The 20924-nt window shown below is 42.3% G+C and overlaps 1 protein-coding gene across 2 annotated transcripts in view; it reads left to right on the top strand.

The window, feature by feature from the left end:
• csk (C-terminal Src kinase) overlaps nucleotides 1-20924 on the top strand; it is a 37482-nt gene that overhangs the window by 13847 nt on the left and 2711 nt on the right. For both annotated transcript variants that reach the window (XM_008122584.3, XM_003228769.4), the window contains exons 2-12: nucleotides 11278-11355; nucleotides 12696-12809; nucleotides 14217-14329; nucleotides 14797-15016; nucleotides 17928-18021; nucleotides 18122-18187; nucleotides 19082-19181; nucleotides 19703-19793; nucleotides 19896-19969; nucleotides 20422-20617; nucleotides 20703-20789. In XM_008122584.3, coding sequence (XP_008120791.1) covers nucleotides 11341-11355; nucleotides 12696-12809; nucleotides 14217-14329; nucleotides 14797-15016; nucleotides 17928-18021; nucleotides 18122-18187; nucleotides 19082-19181; nucleotides 19703-19793; nucleotides 19896-19969; nucleotides 20422-20617; nucleotides 20703-20789 — 1170 coding nt within the window. In that variant the 5' untranslated portion in view covers nucleotides 11278-11340. The remainder of the gene's footprint in view (nucleotides 1-11277; nucleotides 11356-12695; nucleotides 12810-14216; nucleotides 14330-14796; nucleotides 15017-17927; nucleotides 18022-18121; nucleotides 18188-19081; nucleotides 19182-19702; nucleotides 19794-19895; nucleotides 19970-20421; nucleotides 20618-20702; nucleotides 20790-20924) is intronic.

Below are 20924 nucleotides of genomic sequence, written 5' to 3'. Positions count from 1 at the left end.
ATTTCTGAGTCTTATTTTAATATTTGTATATTGTAGGTTTTGCATTGCTTTGATGTTTTGAGATGCTTTGTGTCTTAGACAGGAAACGGATGATGATGATGATGATGACAATCATAATAATCATATAAATAGCAAAGGGGAGGTCGGTTAGTGAGAGAGCCTGGCAAATAACCAAACCATTGAGTCTATTGGGCTGTCCTGTCTCAGGCTTGATCTACACCGCTATATGATCTAGTTTCAGCATCCGGATTATCTGCTTTTGAACTGGACTATATGAGTCTACACCAGGCATGGGCAAACTTAGGCCCTCCAGGTGTTTTGCTATTGTCCTGGCTTTGAAATCCCTCCATTTGGAAGGCCTGGCATCCTTTGAAAAGGTCTTCTTGGTTCTCCGTGACGTTGTTCCTTGGGTGGCCCCGCGCATCTGAATTTCCGTCGTTCTAGGAGAGAACATTGAAGACGTCCCTGCGAGCCAGATGTGGGATAATCAGGTTTATCCTAATCCCCGGCAGACGGTGAATGGCTTTCGATTGAAAGCCGGGAGATTAATATTCCGCCAGCGAAGACCACCGGAAAAGGGAAAATCGAAATATTCTCATTATATGTGTCTAAATCAAACCAAGATTCCTTTCTGTTTCTTACTTTTTGGAAAGTGATGGAGAGTCCTTGGACTAATGGACAGTTGTCTTTATTGGGAATCATTCTAGCTGTTTACACTGGGCACGTCTACACTGTAGAGTTAATGCAGTTTGACACCACTTGGAGTTCCGTGGCTCAATGCTGTGGAATCGTGACAATTGTAGTTTGACAAGGCCTTTCTTTCGCCTTCACTGGTGCATCATTGAACAACGACTCCTAGGATTCCATGTTCCAGAAGCATTCTCTCCTGACGCTTCACCCACATCTATGGCAGGCATCCTCAGAGGTTGTGAGGTCTGTTGAAAACTAGGCAAGTGAGGTTTATATATCTGGAATGGCCACGGTGGGAAAAAGAATTATTGTCTGTTGGAGGCAAGTGTGAACGTTGCCATTGCTTACCTTGATTAGCGTTGAATAGCCTTGCAGCTTCAAAGCCTGGCTGCTTCCTGCCAGTACGGAAAACTCACAGCAACCCAGTGATTCAGGCCATGAAAGCCTTCGAAAAAATATTGGTTTGGATTCATTGCATTGCCCCGCTGATATGACAGCCACCCGGACATCACTCATTGTGACATCTTGTTGCGGTGAATTCCATAGTTCCACTTTCTTTGACGTAATGCCACCTTTGTTTGCCCTGATTCATCATTTCACTATGTTGGGCAACTCCTTGCTCACGTTATATTTTTTTGCTTGTCAAGCAAAAGTAGAATGACTGGTCCAGAATTGCAACCCCCCCCCCCCCCCACCCATTTTATTATATTATTATTATCATCATCATCACTTTTCTCCTGGGTCCCAAAGTGGTTCACCATCTTGAAATGCTATGCAATTTTTAAAAACCCTATAAAATATAAAATACAGTTAAATATTACAGGTAGTACAAAGTATTTAAATGAGAACAAATTAAGGGACACAACTCCGAAAACATTTCAGTCTCTCTCTTTTTCCCTTTTAAGACTTCCTGCAGCAACTTTGGGGGGGGGGGAATGGAAAATGCCTCTCCCTGACCTTCCCATTTCTGAAATAAGAGAAGTATGTTTCCAGTTTCCGTGTCGTGGGCAGGAACTACCTGAAGAAAGGAGAAGTTGTGTTGAATTTGTGTGTTTGAGCTCTAGGTCTTAAAAAAAATTTTTTTTTTTTTAGGGTCACTATACAATTATGGTGGCGCAGTGGGTTAAACCCCTGAACTGCTGAACTTGCTGACTGAAAGGTTAGCGGTTTGAATCCAGGGAGCGGGGTGAGCTCCCGCTGTTAACCCCAGCTTCTGCCAACCTAACAGTTCGAAAACATGCCAATTTGAGTAGATCAATAGCTACTGCTCCTTCAGGAAGGTAATGTTCACTTTCCAAATCAAGCTTATATTCCATGTAGGCAATTCTGTAAAGAAAAATTCTCCAAAATTTTTCGGTTCTGCCTCCGTCCTGGCAGCGCATACCAGGAATAGTATAAGAATTCTTTACTTGGTAGATTCTTGTTGTTCTCAAATAAGAATGGGATTGTAATGTAATTATATTTTGCGATGACAACATTCTTGGTGGTTTCCCATCTCATTTTCCTTGAGTCTGGAATGCACTTTGCCCGCTAATCTATGAATCTCCCGTCTCTGTGATTGTTTTGGAAAAGTTCGGGGAATGACTGGCGGTGAGGTAGCACCCGGCAACCAGCTTTTCAAAATCCCTGCCCATTTTTCTTGTCTTTCTTTGGCTTTGTTTCTGGGTTGCTGTGAGTTTTCTGGACTGTATGGCCATGTTCCAGAAGCATTCTCTCCTGATGTTTCACCCACATCTATGGCAGGCATCCTCAGAGGTTGCGAGGTCTGTTGGAAACTAGGAAAGTGGGTTTAATATATCTGTGGAATGATGTCCAGGGTGGGAGAAAGAACTCTTGTCTGTTTGAGGCATTTGTGAATGTTGCAATTAATCACCCTGATTAGCATTGAAAAGCCTTGCAGCACCAAGGCCTGGCTGCATCCTGCCTGGGGAAATTCTTTGTTGGGCAGTGTTAGCTGGCCCTGATTGATTCCCGTCTGTTCCATATCATCTATATCTATATAAAGCATTATATAGATTATGTTGCATATTATCCTGAAATGCTAGGACACCAAGTAGGATATACATTTTTAAATCAGCAGGCAGTAAATATTTAACCAATTTGCACACCTACAGTAGAGTCTCACTTATCCAAGACTCGCTTATCCAAGGTTCTGAATTATCCAATGCATTTTTGTAGTCAATGTTTTCAATATATCGTGATATTTTGGTGCTAAATTTGTAAATACAGTAATTACTACATAGCATTACTGTGTATTGAACTACTTTTTCTGTCAAATTTATTGTATAACATGATGCTTTGGTGCTTAATTTGTAAAATCATAACTTAATTTGATGTTTAATAGGCTTTTTCTTAATCCCTCCTTATTATCCAAGATATTTGCTTATCCAAGTTCTGCCGGCCCGTTTAGCTTGGATAAGTGAGACTCTACTGTATTTGTAAATTTAGCAAATAAATTTTTTACAGATATGTTAGCAACAGTAATAGCAATGCAAAGTTAAATTTTGCAGTTTAAACTGATGAAGTTTGGGAAAGAATCCCTTTGCTTGTGTCTTTTTGCCCTGTGTTTGCCTCTCTCTCCGTTCAATGCTAGTCAAATCCTTTTTTGCTCCACCTTCGGACTGGAAACGCCTTAGGCAGGCTTGCAAGAGCACACCAAACCAGTTCAGTGAACAAAAATGTTGAAAGGTCAATTAACCACAGTTTTCAGATAGCTTTCGCAGTTGGGAGCACACCCCGAACAGTAGATAAATTGGATGTCTGGGTGTCAAAACCAGAAATGGTTTTGGATTGCTAGCATTTCGCTAGAGATTGTCATTCAAAAGAAGTAACTTTTCCAGCACATCTACACTGTCAAGTGAATGTAGTTTGGCACCAGGCTCAAGGCTAGAATCTGAGAGTTGTACTTTGACAAAGTTTGGCATGTGTTGCACCAAACGACACAATCATGGCAGTGAAAGTGGTGCCAAACTGCATTAGCTCTCCAATATAAATGCACCACCAAGGCTGAGAGTGACTTGCCTAAGGCCACCAAATGAGTTTCTGTGGTTGTGTGCAATTTGAACCCTGGTCCATGGAGTCATAACGCAATGCCCAAACCACTACCCCACTCTGGCACCTAAATATAGCCATTTTTATTTATTTGGCTTGGCCAAGCAGAGATTTATGGGCATTTTCTCAGGCACATGCCAAGCTTAAAGAAGTTAATAACCTAAACATGATTACTCCTTAGAACAATTCTGTGTTTCGGATGCGCTAGTGAAAGCCTCAAGGAAAGCCCAGGGTGGGAGAAAGAACTCTTGTCGGAGCCAAGTGTGAATGTTGCAATTGGCCCACCTGGATTAGCATTGAAAAGCCTTGCAGCTTCAAAGCCTGGCTGCTTCCTGCCTGAGGAAATCCAACAGACGAGTTCTTCCAACCTGGACATTCCATAGATATATAAACCCCACTAGCCTCGTTTCCAACAGTCCTCACAACCTCTGAGGATGCCTGCCATAGATATGAGCAAAACGTCAGGAGAAAATGCTTCTGCACCATGGCCATACAGCCCGGGAAACTTAAAGCAATCCAGTGATTCAGCCCATGAAAGCCTTCGACAACACAATTTAAAATCCATTGCATATATTAAAATAGAATTAACGGAAGTGAACTTGTCAATCCCTAGGCAAAGGTGGCATGTTTCCTCCCCTGTGAGCATAATAATGGTTCAAAGTTCTCTTTCCTTCTTCCTCTTTTTTCCATAAAAATAGGATAATTATAGAGCTGGAAGGGATGCCAAAGGTCATCTAGTCCTGCCGCCATGCCATGCTAGGAACCATCCACTACAATACTCGTAAAAGATTGATATTCGGCCTCTATTTAAAGATGCCCAACCATCTTCTGTTTCTTCTCGGCAGCCTACATCTGGCTGAGCCCAGCTTGTGTCTCTTGTCTGTCGCCTTGTGAGACCAACTTCTCTTGTTCCGCTTTCGCTGCTATTTTTAGCCCTCTGTGCCAAATGGGGCCGGGTTGAGCGGTCGGCACTGCGCTGCTATGAATCCGGTCTATAAATGAATAAACACTTCCCTTTTTTATTTAATTTTCATTTTTTCTGTTTCTGGGTAGCATCCTTTCCCATCATGTTCTTGGATGAGGAGGTGTGCAGTTTGGGCTGTGAAGCGTGAAGGGGTTGAAGTCTAGAGGTGGAGAGAGCTGATATTTTATTTTATTCTATTCTAGGCTGTCTATCTTAAAGTTCAAGTACTTCTTTAGCACAAAGGCTATTGCTAGGTAAAGTGGTCCCCTGCGATGTCACTGGACTGGCTGTTGCTAGGTGAAGTGGTCCTACTAGTAAAATAATAATAATAATAATAATAATAATAATAATAATAATAATAATAATATTTTATTTATTACCCATATCAAGGTGGTCTAGAACATCATCAATGCATAGGTGAAATTATAAAAAACTATTAAAACACATATTTAAAAGACAGAGTGCATTGACACTTTCGAATGAGTGCAGCTGGACACTGCTTTTTTCAAAGGCCCCGTTTCCTCTCCCTTCCTCCTGCTTTTCCCCTTTGCCTTCGGTTGCTGCAGGTTGGCTTTCACCTCGGTGCTTTTGGTTTTGCTTCTTCTTCCTTCTCACTCAACTGCTTGCTATATATCTTTCCTGTCCTTTGCTAGTGGAGTTTTGAGGGTTCCCACACATTTTGCTTCCCCCTGCCGGCAGCTCTTAGGTGAACCAAGGTTCAGAATCATAATGTTGGAAGGTACCCCAAGGACCATCCAGTCCAACCCCCTTTCTCTTAGGCAGGAAGAGGCAATCTGAGTCTTTCGACAGATGACCATTCAGTCTCTTGTTTCATTGGACTTCAAGGCAGCATATTCCACTGTCAAAGAGCACTTCAGGCTCTGAGTGATCTTGGGTTAGCCACATACTCTCAGCCTCAAAGGATGGTGAAGGGGAATCCTATCTGTTGTTGTTCAGGCTTGTCCCTATGTAAGCCGCCCCGAGTCCCTTCGGGGAAATGGTGGCGGGGTATAAGAATAAAGATGATGATGATGATGATGATGATTATTATTATTATTATTATTATTATTTATCTGACAGATATTGCCAGGAAAATCCCATAATAGGGTCGCCCTAAAACGACAACAGGAAATTTAACTTTTGGGGGATGTTGTGAAATGTTTTGGCAATGTTGTAATTCAGTCTTTGATTGTGCCTGCGCCTGAGGTCAGTGGTGAGTCTGGACCTACAGGTTAGCCTGATGTTGCTGGGGATTCTGGGCCATCAGACCAGCAGAAGAGTCAGCAAGAGATTTTAAGTCCTGAAGTTGAGCAGTCTCTGTCTGAAGGCCACGTTCCAGAAAGGCAGGTCGCTAGGGAAGCAAGGTCAGAAGCAGAGATGAGCTTAGAGGAGGAGATTCCAGGTTCTCAGTCTAATGAGCAGTTAGATAGGAGATGTATGTTTCGTCAACACAGAGCAGTTCAACAGAGTTTGCTAAGGTAAAGATGCTTGTTAGCCAAAAAGTCCTTATCAGTTTCTCGGGGAGAAGGCATGCTTTTCTCTCTATATTAGCAAGACCAAAAGGCTTTTTTTTGCCAATCTGGTCAACATTGGTTTTGAGGATACTTCTCTTACCAAGTGAAGCCTGCTAAAGGATTTCTAGTTCTGAGTTGCAGGACTTCTTTTTTCTTTCCTGAAACATTGCAATGGAAAACGACTTTTCTGTGCAGCATAGCAAATTGTTGGAATGAATTTACTTTGAGAAAATTAATTTCTCCGGTGGATGAGAGCGAGGAAACAACGGTCTGTCTGTTAAAGCCACTGGCCAGCAATGGGCAAGGCTCTCGTTACTTCACGCCCGGGCCTCATCCTGCCTTGGAAACCTACGTCTCTCCTCCTCCTCTTTGGATGGAGAAAGCCTGGAGTCAGAGGAACCCTTGTTTGGTGATCTCATGTGTCCTGATGCTCCGAAAAGGCGCGGACAAAGTGGTGCTTGTTTGGAGATGGGCGCACTGGGCTTGCCGAGTCCCACACACTTTCGCGGCTTATTTGGGAAAGGCTGTGTGACACAAAGGGTGTGTCTGCACCGTGGGATGAATGCAGTTTGACACCACTCCATGCTGTGGCATCCTAGAGTTGTAATTTGACAAAGTCTTTAGTCTTCTAGGATTCCGTAGCATCGAGCCATTGCCAGTTCAAGCGATAACAAACCACATTAATTCTGGAGTGTAGATGAAGTATCCAAAAAAATGCCCTGGTGCACAACAATGGCACGGATGGGCACTTTGCTGAGACAGATGGCAACCTCAAAAGTACCAGCTGTCAATACGACTAAGCTACCAAAGACCCTCCCTTGCTTTCTCCATCTGCCTTGGCCCGAAATCGGTGCCAACCTCTTGGCTTTTACAGCGGGCATCTTCGGCCTCTGGGCATCTTTCATGCTCGAAAGGGGATTGCGCCCTGCACCTGTCGAAGGCGAAGCAAATGCCTTGGAGCCTCTGCTTTTGCTATTAATAGCAGCTGCTGGGGGTTTTTCATTTGAGGCTAAATATAGCCAAAAGAGCAGGATTTCTGCATTCAGAAAAGTGGAAACGTTGAGCCGAATCTAGTGCTTGAAGGAGGTTCTGTGTGTGTAAGATTGAGGAATATTCCTGATGCCTTTTGCAAATATGATTCTGGAGAAACTTGGGTTGCTGTCGTGCCAGTCTTTTGGACTATTTCAGCAAGTTTTCTTCATTTTTTTCTTCTTTAAATCTACAGTAGACTCTCAGTTAACCTGTGACACCTTTGGGAAGTGTTAGATGCTGGATAAATGTAGTTTCTGATTACTTGAGAGTTATTATCAAAAATAGGCCAAACTAACACTGAACCCTATTCTATACCATGCGATCAAGTTCGTATTGATTTGATACTGATCTTAAATATAATAACTAAAAGCAAATAAAGACAGACCTAAACTTTCACATCTGCTAAAAATAATTTTATTTTAATTTGTGGTGCATCTACACTGTACAATGAATGCAGTTTGACACCGCTTTCGCTGCCATGGCTCAAGGCTATGGAATCATTGAAATTCATCACGTTTTTGGCACTCCCTGCCAAAGAATATTAGTGCTTCACCAAACTACAACTCCCACAATCCCATATCCTTGAGCTATGGCAGTTCAAGTAGGTCTCAAACTGGGTTAATTCTGCAGCGTAGATGCACCTGCAAATGAAACGAAGGGACATTCTGTTAAGAATTGTCTGTTAAAGGTGGAAGAGAAGCAAGTAGGATGCAGCTTGGATCTCTGATGTCAAAGCAGAATGAATGGAAATGATGCTCACACACCAAAAGAAAAGAAGAGTCGAAGTTCCCTAAAAATAGAAGGGCATGAATGACCCACAAGGTCTGATTTCTCGGCTGTAGAGCATTGCAGGATGGAAGTCCCAAGCAGCGAAAATGATGGAGCTGTGCATTAATTTTTTAAAAGCCCTTCAGTTCCGATCATGTCAGGCAACGTGAGCAACTTGAAAAGAATATAGTCAGACGTCAAATGGCCTCCAGCTGGCAGAATGTTTAGGGCTTGGCCTTAAGTTGGATGGATGTAGTTTCACAGAGGCCCTATTGACATTGCCATATACAGGCAGTCCCCAAGTTATGAGCAAGATAGGTTCTGTAGGTTTGCTGAGATAATAATAATAATAATAATAATAATAATAATAATAATAATAATAATAAATTTTATACCATTACCAATTCCAATTTGTACCTGGAAAAATTTGCTGAAATAATAATAATAATAATAATAATAATAATAATAATAATAATAATAATAATGTGCTCCATTAGCAGAATGGGGATGGACTGGATGGCCCATGCGGTCTGTTCCAACTCTTCTATGATTCAGATCCATGCATACACCCGGCAGTATCATCCACTTTGTGCAAATTGCCTTCCTCCTTTGGGACCGGCCTTTGCCTTGTTCAATAGCCATCGTTCTTGGCAATCTTCCCTCCCGGCAGGATCAATGAAGCCCTAATGGACCCTCAGCATTTTCCCGAAGATTCCCATCCATCAACTGCCGGGGAGGCTATTACATTAACTGTTGGTCCAAAGATGTTCAGAAAGTGGTCCTTGAGTCTTAAAGAGAGAAAATTGGAGGGATATTTTGAATACTGTATATACTCGAGTATAAGCCTAGTTTTTCACCCCTTTTTTAGGACTGAAAAAAACCTCCTCGGCTTATACTCGGGTGAGAGTCCTGGTGGGCTTATATTCAGGTTGGCTTATACTCAAGTATATATGATATATTTATTATTTTTCTCTATTATTATTGGTATTGTTACATTTATTATTTTACTCTATTCATTATTATTACATTTATTATTTTACTCTATTGTTGTTACTTTTACATTTATTTTACTCTATTTTTATTATTATTAATACATTCATTATTTTACTCTATTTATTATTACATTTATTCTTTTACTGCATTTATTATTATTATTACATTTATTATTTCACTCTATTATTATTAAAAGGATACATAAGCACATTTACATTGAAGAAGATGAAAATAATGATTTAATCAGAGTTGAACAGTCATATCTTAAATTACAGTTTGATGTAAAGATTCAAAAATATTTAAACTACTGATGCCTCAATTAATGTAATTTTATTAATATCTCGTCTTATACTGGAGTCAATGTTTTCCCAGTTTTTTTGTGGTAAAATTAGGTGCCTCGGCTTATATTCGGATCGGCTTATACTTGAGTATATACGATATTTTATCTCTTTACATAAAAGTTGTATGTTTATTGTTGTGTGTACAACAGGGGGCTCTGACATAGTCCTATTTGGCCCACATATATTTCATGACATTCGTGGTTTGTTTTTGGTGCAAAGCACATTTCTCAAGCGTCTCCTTTGGTTTTGCTTTATCGGTGATAGATACTCTCAAGTCTTTCATAAAAAGGAGGAAACTGGCGTGGAGGGGAGTGGCTGGGTTGCAGACGGAGGCCTTTCAGTGCAGAACGCCTGGCTCTTGGACTCTCTGGAGACCTCTGCCGTTTTACCAGGAAACGTTTCAGGAGCAGCTGAATGATTTGCAGCCCAGAGCTCCTCATTTCTTATTTATTCCTTGCACTTTTTCTTGCCACCTCTTCTCCCGCTTAGGGACCCAAGGAGGCTCGCAAACAATGCTGCTTAGTCTTGGATGATTAACTCTGGCAGGAGCGAAAAAGAGAGACAAACAAATGCTTCATCTTCTCCCTGTTGCCTATCCTGCCACAACAATACATCTATTCCTTTAATGTGTTTGGGTTTTTCCGGTCGTGGAAAAGCCTTGGGGAAGGTTGGATCTTGGCCTAAAGTGGAGTTTGGTGTTGGTACAAGTTGAGCATCCCTTTATCCAGAATCCCAAAATGGTCCAAAAAATATTATTTTTTGCTTTCGGGTGGTTCGTTTTCCCTAAAATTAGTTTCGTGCACAAAATTATTTATAAAAAATCACATAGTAGAAGAACATTTTATTGATTAGCCCTTAGGCCATATCAAAGTACCAAGCCAAACAACCAGGCTTGAAAAGACCTGATTACATTCTATACAAAAATTAAATAAAACACTTGTAACAATACAATAAATAAATATAATAAAACTGAATATATACATCATATTTCATTGTCACCCCTACAATTTACCCCAATCAGCCCCACATATGTGGATCTCATACGTATTGTTTTGCTCAAATACAGAGCCTTTTTATATGTTATATTTGGATCTTGACCGCACATAAAATACGTTGTTCTGATGTGCGATTCTCAATGCATTGTCCGTTTGAAAATCATATATATCAAAGTAAATCTGTACAGCGCAGGCTGTTGCTGGGTGAAGTGGCCCTCTGTAATGTCACCAGGAAAAAAAGATGGACATGTATAGGAGGGAGGGAAGGAAGGAAAGAAAGAAAAAGAAAGAAAAAGGAAGGGGAAGGAGTCTCAACCACATTTGGGTAATGCCCCCCCAGCAACATGCTATGCTAATAATATAGCGGTGGCTATATTATTATTATAATTTTGTTTTTTTGAGTCTCATTCTTCTTATTATTAAATAAAGCCAGACTTCATGTTATGCAGTATTATAAAAACAGTGTTGTGAAGGCAGTATTATTATTTCTTCCATTTTTGTATTGTCGAAATGGGGTGAGAGGGGCGGGATATAAATGTAATAAATAAATAAATAAATGCTAGTGTTGTGTATAAAGTGTGTACAAGTGTCATGTCCACATATGGAGCCCCGTTTCTAAAATAGCGCAGTCTATACATACACGCAAAGGCACTTATACCCAAATGCAGATGGTAAGACATCCCAGCATTTCCCCTCTCCATCGTCTTCCGTATCTTGGGTTATGTATCCAATGTGTTCTTATATAAGAGCTCAGAAGAAAAGTAGTTTTCTTGGAATACAGCTAGTTCTCTGAATCGCCTGCCTCTGTGCAAAGCTGGAAAGAGACTTTTCATACTGTCATCCTGTCCTTGCAGCACCAAAGCGCTTTTCATGGCTCGCCTGGGTGAGCACAAACGTGACCTCGGAAATCTTCTCTTTCTCTCCTCCAGGTCTCATGGTACCACGTGACGTGTCCTTCTTGTGAGATCCAGTCGCCAGAACCCCCAGAGAAAATGTCGGGAGTGCAGGTAAGAACAGAAACCGGGAGATGCAGGATGTATGCAATTCCTTCTGGTTTTATTGCAATACTTTTAATTTAATGGGTCTTATGTTTTGGGGAGTGGGGAAAACACTGAAGTGGGTTTCCACAGGATCTGAACATTGTAGTCTCATACTCAAAACAATGACACCACAATGGGTTTCGCAAATATATTGGTGTAACCCATTATGACAAATCTGTGTTTCTACAACCCTCTTTTACCATTTCCTTTAGTGCCAATACTGCTAAAAAGATTTCCATGTAAACAGAGGAGGAAGAGGATTATTTGCTGAAACTTCACAAGAACTCCACAATGGATTATATAATAATACTCCATTTAGCTATGGAGATAGATAAAGCTACTGTAGCTAAAATTCATGGTTTAGAGGAGACACAGGCCCCATCTACACTGCCATATAATCCAGTTTCCAAATCCAGATCTTCTGCTTTGAACTGGATTATATGGCAGTGTAGATCCAGCCATATAGGGTGCATAGACTAAGATTAATGCAGTGTGACATCGTGGCTCAATGCTGTGCAATCATGGAAGATGTAGTTTCTCCAGGCCTTCTCTTCCAAAAATAGCAGATTCTCTTCCAGGATAGCAGATAAAGTAGTATCAAACTGTTAATTTCACACTGTAGATGCATAGTTCTGCATTGGTATATATCTGTTGCACTTTATTCTATTACTTCAGTCGGAATAGTTCCCATGCTTATCCCATTTTTGTCCCTTACCTATTTAACATTCTCGGGCACGTTTCTTCTCCTCATTCTTCATATATGCACTTTATGGCCGAGTTATTTTTATGTGTTTTTCATGTTTTTATCCAATCCATGTTTTATTGATTTGTTACTAATATGTTTTTATTGACTTGTTTTACTTAATGTGTTTTATTATGTCTGTTATGCTTGGGCTTGGCCCAGTGTAAGCCGCCTCGAGTCCCTTCGGGGAGATGGTGGCAGGGTATAAAAATAAAATTATTATTTTATTTTATGACACAGAAAACATGATAGATATGCTATATTATTATTATTATTATTATTATTATTATTATTATTATTATTATTATTATTATGGAAGATTGTTAAGACCTATAGCAGTAGTTTCCAACCTCTGATCATCCTAATATCTGAGACTTCAACTCCCAGAAGCTCCAGCTGGTTCAGTCAACAGCCTGGGATTTTGGGAGCTGGAGTCCAAACCAACGAAAGACCAACGTTTGGGAAGCGCTGCCGGATCTTGCACTCGGTATACCTGTCTTGCTTCCCTGCGCAATGTTATGGCAAGGTTTGTCAGTCCGCAATCTTCCTCCTTTGTCCCCCGCAGGCTGTCTGGCCATCTGGTACGGAATGCATTGCCAAGTACAACTTCCACGGAACGGCCGACCAAGACCTCTCCTTCAGCAAAGGGGACGTCCTCACCATCATCTCCGTCACCAAGGTAAGCGATGTGGCACCCAAAGTGCAGGCCTCCCTATGGACCTGTGGCTTATCACTTTTCTGGATTTGACTGAACGGTGTGTGTATTTGTATATATGTGTATGTGAACCTTTGCCATAAGAATATGGCCGTGGATTTGGGTAGAAGAGAGGAATATAAATATCAAATCCAGAAGACTGCATTGACATCCCTTCCAGCAGTTTCAAAATTGTTCTTCATTACGTGGCCTGCCTTTTTTCCCTTGTGGTCCAAAAAAGAAATGGGGGAAAAACTGCCTGCCTTAATTAAAACTGAGTCTTAGTTAAAGCTTGCTTTTTTTGCAGAAAGTAAGCCACTCGGTCAGATCCCAAGGAGAGGGTTTGGTTGCTTTAGCGTCCCATATTTGCCAGGAGAGTTAAGATACATCCAAGGGCTTGGGAAGTTTGTTTTGGTGGACCGCAAGTCCCAAAACGCCTTGTTGGCACAGGGATTCTGGAAGTTGTAGTTCAGAAAGGTCACTGATCTCAACTTTGGCTTGTTTGTGTTTAAAGGAGAGCCAAGAGCTCAGCTTCCTGTAGAAGAGAATTCAGCTGTGTTTTGGTGTTGGTTTGGCTCCATTTAGGCTTTCAACCCTCACTCAAAAATATGTTCCTTAAAAGAAAGAAAGCTCCTGCGCATGCCAAAGGCATTTTTCTGATCTCCCAAGCCCTCAGGTTTTGATGATGATGATGATGGTGATGGTGATGATGATGATAATAATAACAATAATAACAACAACTACTACAACTACTTTATTTTTATATGCTGCCTCCATCTCCCCAAAGAGACTCAGAGCGGTTCACATGGGGACAAGCCCAATCAACATCATAACATAATAAAATAGACAGTTTAAAACACATACATCATAGTTAAAAACAGAATAATCAAACTGTAGTTTAAAATAGCCTACAATTAAGCATGCTTAATTATACTTAGGTATAAATATTCAATAGTATTTTTGCACCCTTGTACTACGTAAGGATACGTTCATGGGTGATAATGGGGCGGTGGCAAGATTGGGGAAAAATACTGGTATTTTGATTGTGGAATACCATGATTGTATGTTTCTATGTGTGTGTACGTATATATATATATCTCCCACAATTAAAAAATGCAAAAAATAGCCTACAATTATAGAAACATAAGACATGAAAACAATCTTAATCAATCATCTGTAATGCTCATGTTTGCCACCAAAAATGCCCCAAAGGTAAACATGCCGCACATTTTTGGGATGTACCAAGGCATCTTTAGTTCTCAGAAGCGGGTTCGTTTTACAAAGGAAGATATTGCTTCCAGTTGCTTCTGGATCTCAAATGAGCCACGGACGCGGCAATTTGCCTTTCTGTGACTCACCAGCCATTACTCACGACGGGCTTTCGCTTCCCAGGATCCAAACTGGTACAAAGCGAGGAACAAAGTGGGCCGGGAGGGCATTATCCCCGCCAACTACGTTCAGAAACGGGAAGGCGTCAAAGCCGGGATCAAGCTGAGCCTGATGCCGTGAGTATCGCCTTTTGCGTTTGCTTGTTTCTCAGTTTCTTTTCTTTTCCTGGTTTCTATTCCTCGTTGGTTTGCTTTTGAGAAATTACACTGTTCTATGGTTCTTCTGCGCCTTCCATTCCTTTCCAACGTACGATGAAAATATCATGGGGTTTTAAAAGGGTTTGCCATTGCCTTCCTTTGAAGCTGAGATAGTGTGACTTGCCTAAGGTCATGGCTGATTGCCCAGAGTTGTGATCCAAACCAGAATTTATCCCCCTGTATCTATCTTTGTGAAAATGCTAGGAAAATGTGAGCATCCTGCAGGGTGGTGGCACGTTCACTTTCATAGAGTCCTAGAGTTGAAAGAGCCTCCCAGGGGCCATCTAGTCCAACCCTCGTCATGCAGAGATTCACAATCAGAGCCCTCCTGACAGATGGCCACCCAACCTCTTCCTCTCATATGAATCTCTCTTGTTCTCCCCCAGTTGGTTCCATGGAAAGATCACCCGCGAACAGGCCGAGCGGCTGCTGTATCCTCCGGAGACGGGGCTTTTTCTTGTGCGGGAAAGCACCAACTATCCCGGCGATTATACTCTGTGTGTCAGCTGCGAAGGGAAAGTGGAGCACTACCGCATCATCTACTCCTCCAGCAAACTCAGCATCGACGAAGAGGTCTACTTTGAGAACCTCATGCAGCTGGTAGAGGTGAGCTAGAGCTGCACGGTTTGTGCGTCAGCAGAGGCAGGTAGTACATGAGTGAGGATCCTTGTGTGATGCATACCCTACACAAGCCAGTCAAGGTGGTCCCAGTGGTGGTCGGTGCACTGGGTGCAGTGCCTAAAGGCATTGACCAGCACTTGAAAACAATCGGCGCTGACAAAATTACCACCTGTCAGCTGAAAAAGACCACCTTACTTGGATCCGCACACATTATTCACCGATACTTCACATAGTCCTAGACACTTGGGGAGTGTCCAACATGTGATCCAATACAACAGTCAGCATAGTGATCTTGTCTGATGTGTACTAATCTTGTGTATCTAATAATAATAATATTAGTAGTAGTAGTAGTAGTAGTAGTAGTAGTAGTAGTAGTCATATATTTATTAGCCACCTCTTCTTGCAGCCTGAGGTGAGGCACAACATGATTAAAACAGTGAGATCATGCAAAATATTATTCAAAGACATAATAACAAATATACACAGGTAAAATGCAGAATAATATTATTCGTTTTTCGAACTTGGGTTGCATGACATTTCCCAAAACCCATGCATCTGTTAGACTTATACATATAGACCTGGGTTGGGTGTTCTTTCTCATCACATCTTGGGTTTGGTGAGATAGGGGATCTTTTTTGGGCTACAGTTCCCTTAATCTGTATAGTATGAATGGGCCTCGGTTTCTGCCCTCTGTCTGGGGAATCCTTTTTGAAAATCCTGTGAAGGGAGCAGTGGCCATTTCTGACCAAGCAAGAGAAGATTAATATCCGCCCGTGCGGGGCAGCTGCTGGAATTAAGCCGCTTGCCTAGCAACCTCGCCTGCATTTGTTTGCAAAATCTGCCTTTCAAATCTTTCCACCTGCTCATTTGTGTTTGCGGCTGCCGGGTGTGTTTGGTTCCTTGTTATGTCTTGGCACTTTGCTGCTACAGCATCCTGGCCTGCATCTATGCTTGGTGGGATGATGGGAGTTGTTAAGCGAACGTTTCTAGAGGGGCAAAATGCTAGAAAGACTGCTCCCCAGCTTCAAATGCCAGGATCCCATAGCATTGAGGTGTGGCAGTTAAAGTGGTGCAAAAATGCATCTGGGTGAAGCCGGTGCTACTCAGTTGCTGTAACTTTGGAGGGAAGATACAGCTTTGATCAGAAGGGGGTTCTGGGAGTTGTTATCCAAACAGTTATGGCAACTTTCTTCAAGTTCTGGTGTGTAACGAATGGATGGCACTCAGATATAGAATCATAATATGGAGTCCCAACTCCATTCTGCATATTTTGCGAAAGGTCAGGACTCCAAGGCAGCAAATTTTACTCTTGCCAACACTAGAACCCTGCTGTTGTTATTCTCGCCCTGCTATTGTTATTCTCGCCCTGCTGTTGTTATTCTCGTCACAGTCTTTGAAGCTCAAAGACCTGCTAAGTGCTTCCTGTGCCTCTCCTCCCTTTGCAGAGACAGGAAGAGGCTCTGAGCAATTCTGAAAGTCTTCTTCCTGCCTTTTTGTCAAAACAGGTGCAGGACCCGGAGACCTGTTCAAAAAGGTGCCTTTTGGTGCCATTTCAAGGATTGCAGGCACAGGGCAGGGCTGGATCTCAGCCTCTCCTTTTCTATAGGTAATAGCTAGAGGACTAGCCCTTGGGTGGACTGCATAGAAAGAAATGCAGACAACACCTTAGCATTTTGTAACAGTCAAATCCACAAAATGTGAGCATGGGACTCAGTTGGCTTTTTTTGGTAGCTCCAGACTGCCTCCTGGCGGAAGGAGCATGCTGCTGCCATCTGTTTTGAAAAGCGGCAAGCATCTTTAATTGACATGGCAGAAAAGGGAAATCCAACCTCAATATTAGAGAGGGATTACTTATTAAATAATGGCTTGAACGTGAGATCGATGGCTTTGGAAAGAGATGGTCTCTCTATCTTTGGCAGTCTTTTCAACAGGCAGTAAACAGCCAAACCTTGATCTGAAAGGCTATTCAGTGCTAATCAAGGTGGCCAATTGCAACATTCACACCTGCCTCAAACAGACAAGAGTTCTTTCTCCCACCCTGGACATTATTCCACAGATATATAAACCCCACTTAGTTTCCAACAGACTTCACAACCTCTGAGGATGCCTGCCATAGGTGCGGGCGAAATGCTTCTGGAACTTGGCCAGACAGCCCGGAACACTCACCGCAACCCAGTGATTCTGGCCATGAAAGCCTTCGACAACATTTTTCAGCATCTTTTGGGAGTGCTTAAGTTGTTTATTCCTGCATGGCAAAGGGCAGGACTAAATAGCCCTTCCTTGGAATCACCTGTAATAATAAACTAGGAAGTCTAGTCGTGTCCAACTCTGGGGGTTGGTGCTCATCTCCATTTCTAAGCTGAAGAGCCAGAGTTGTCCATAGACACCTCCTAGGTTATGTGGCCACTGGCATGACTGCATGGAGCGCTGTTACCTTCCTGCCTGAGTGGTACCTATTGATCTACTCACATTGACATGTTTTTGAACTGCTAGGTTGGCAGAAGCTGGGACTAACAGCAGAAGCTCATCCTGCTCCCCGGATTTGAACCACCGACATTTCGGTCAGCAAGTTCAGCAGCTCAGCGGTTTAACCCGCTGCGCATATGGGGCTCCAATAATAAACTAGACTACATATATTTGGCTGAATCCTTGCTGACCTGTGCAATTAATGCCGTTTGGCCCTCTGAATGCAACCGAATCTTGGGAGTTGTACTTTGATAAGGTCTTTCGTCTTCTTTGCCAAAGTGCTGAAGTCTCACCAAACTACAACTCTCAACATTACATAGCATTGATTCATGGCAGTTCAAGTGGTGCGGAGCCACATTCATTCTACGGTCTAGATGCACCCTGACTTTCACCTTGAGTATAACACTCTTAATGTCGGCTTTCTCGGCAGCATTATACTTCGGATGCAGATGGACTCTGTACCCGACTCATCAAGCCAAAGGTCATGGAGGGCACCGTGGCGGCTCAGGACGAGTTCTCCCGCAGTGAGTGTCCTGCAAAATACTTGGGTTGGCCCTTCCCTTTCCGTATCCCTCATCCTACAGTTTTATTTATGCTTCTCCCTGTTTTTTTGCATCCTTCCAGGTGGATGGTCCCTCAACATGAAGGAGTTGAAGCTGCTACAAACCATTGGCAAAGGGGAGTTTGGAGGTAAGTTGTCCAGTGGTAACACAACCCAGTTGCTTTTCTCTTGGCAGCAGGGGATTTTATACACCAAGGGTGACTTTTGCTTGGAACGTGGAGTGGACGGTCGTCAATTGTTGTTGTGTGCCTTCAAATCCTTTGTGACTTATGGCAACCCCATCAAATGACTTCCTAAGGCTGAGAGTGTGCGACTTGCCTAGTATCACCCAGTTTCGTGGCCAAACAAGGATTTGAACCTTGGTCTACAGAGTCATAGTCTAACACTCAAACTACAATGCCCCTTGAAATGAGATATGAGTTTTAACGTCCATGGATTCATCTATACCTCTGATCTAATCCCAGTTCAACCCAAACTCGAGGATTTGGGAAAATATGGCAATATTTAGAGATGCAAGACTGCTATAAAAGTGGGAAAAGTTTGTTCTGGGACTCTGAGTTGGATAGAAAGTACAAACTCTCTTTTTCGGACCTCATGGTAAAGGGGAGAAATCTCAAAGCTGTCTTGCACAGTGCCGAAATATATATGTTCTTGATGTGTTAGATATGGTGTCTTATTTGCGTGGCAGACCCTATGCAACTGAAATTGATGCTTAACATATTATACTTAATGCCATCACTGTGAGATGCCACTTCCAACTTCAATAGGGCATGCCCTATTGATATCAGAAGATGTCATTTGTTGGTCTCAGCTTCTGAGAAAGTCACTTTCTTCTTTGTGGTCTCTGTGAAATCACACATATGGTATTGTCATGCGCAGCAGACTAACATATGTGCATGTTTCACAGATGACCAACTGAAGAAACATGGTTACAGGTAAGCAAGCATTCTTTGCTCATGTTTTGGGTACTTCTTAGCTCTGACCTGCCCTTCAGCCCATTCTTCTCTCTTTTTTTTTTTTAGACGTGATGTTGGGCGATTACCATGGGAACAAGGTTGCTGTGAAGGGCATTAAAAACGATGCCACCGCGCAAGCCTTCTTGGCTGAAGCGTCCGTAATGACGTGAGTGACTGCAACATCATTTGGGAATAAATGGCTTCTGGAAATTGAGCTTTTTAAAATGGGAAATGGAGGATTGCTGGAGGGCTTCATAGGCCAGAAGATTGGGATACAATGGTGCACCATAACCACCCCTACTTTTGAGCAATGCCACCATCACACTTGATCTCAGCTACCTGAATATAGCATATAGCATAAATATTACAGAAAAGCAATTATATGTTTGATGTGTCTATTCCCCTAAAATCCTAAGTGTTTTTATATACACATTAAATCATGCCGTTTCCCCTGAGTACCTGATAACGGTTTCTTCTCTAACAAGTGCTGTGACCTTCAGAGATTCTGTTGAGCGACTTGGAGTTTACGAAAACTAAGTCTCCTATCTATCAGCTCATTATCCTCTCCACTTAGGATTTCATTCTTTGACCTTGCTTCTCTAGAGAAATCCCATGATCCACACCCACATTGACATGTGCAGGCACGATCATGGACTGAACTACAACACCTTCCTCTTCTCATTGCAGGCAGCTACGGCACAGTAATCTAGTCCAAATGCTGGGGGTGATTGTGGAGGAGAAAGGCGGCCTGTACATTGTCACGGAATACATGGCTAAGGTGAGGACTACCACTGAACGACTGTCCGAACAAAACCTTCCTAATCCCAGAAGAGTTGAAGGGGAGTGGTATTAATCCTTACTCTCTCCCCTTTGTTTGTAGGGAAGCTTAGTTGATTACCTTCGATCTCGAGGGAGGTCTGTGCTAGGAGGAGACTGCCTGCTGAAGTTCTCCCTGTGAGTATGACTTCCAGGCTGTTATTTCCTATTTAATTGTACGATTCTTACTTTGAAAATAGTTGTTCTGCTCCAGAAACCTCACTTTTGTTGCTGCCATAAACTATGTTGAACTGGCCGAGACTCAATGACATATTCATTGAAAAACTAGAGCAAAATGTGCTGCAAGATGTCCCACAAAAACAAGGTTTTGGCAATGTGTTGTCGAAGGCTTTCATGGCCGGAATCACTGGGCCATCCTCACACAGACCACACAACCTCTGAGGATGCCTGCCATAGATGGGGCGAAACGTCAGGAGAGAATGCTTCTGGAACATGGCCATACAGCCCGGAAAACTCACAGCTTGCCAAAGTTTTGGCAATTTAATAAACTTTCCCTATGTTTTTATATTTTTCTTTGGTTCCTTAACATTTACATGCTTTGGCCCATCCTATGCTTCTTCTCTCTGCAGAGATGTTTGCGAAGCCATGGAGTACCTGGAAGCCAACAACTTTGTTCATAGGGACTTGGCAGCACGGAATGTACTAGTCTCGGAAGACAACATTGCCAAAGTCAGTGATTTTGGGCTGACGAAAGAAGCTTCGTCTACCCAAGACACAGGAAAGCTCCCCGTGAAATGGACGGCGCCGGAAGCACTTAGAGAAAAGGTCTGTGGAAAGTTGGTTTTATCTCTTGTTACCTTTCATTCCTTCCATAATACTGAGAGTCTCTTGTTTCTTTCACTCTTGGCAGAAATTTTCAACCAAGTCAGATGTGTGGAGCTTTGGGATACTTCTCTGGGAAATCTACTCCTTTGGACGAGTGCCTTACCCAAGAATTGTAAGTGAAGCTTCCTTTGTTTTCACGGCTTAAGTTCAGGAGGAACTTACCCATGAGTTCAACTTATCCACGAGGTCAGCCTATGTGTGAGGTAGACCTATCCATGAGATGGATCCATAAGGTTGAGCTATCTGT

The sequence above is a fragment of the Anolis carolinensis genome, unplaced genomic scaffold, assembly GCF_035594765.1.
Source record: "Anolis carolinensis isolate JA03-04 unplaced genomic scaffold, rAnoCar3.1.pri scaffold_11, whole genome shotgun sequence".
Taxonomy (NCBI): domain Eukaryota; kingdom Metazoa; phylum Chordata; class Lepidosauria; order Squamata; family Dactyloidae; genus Anolis; species Anolis carolinensis.
Note: the sequence above shows the minus strand (reverse complement) of the source record. Positions and strands in the feature narration are given on the sequence as shown.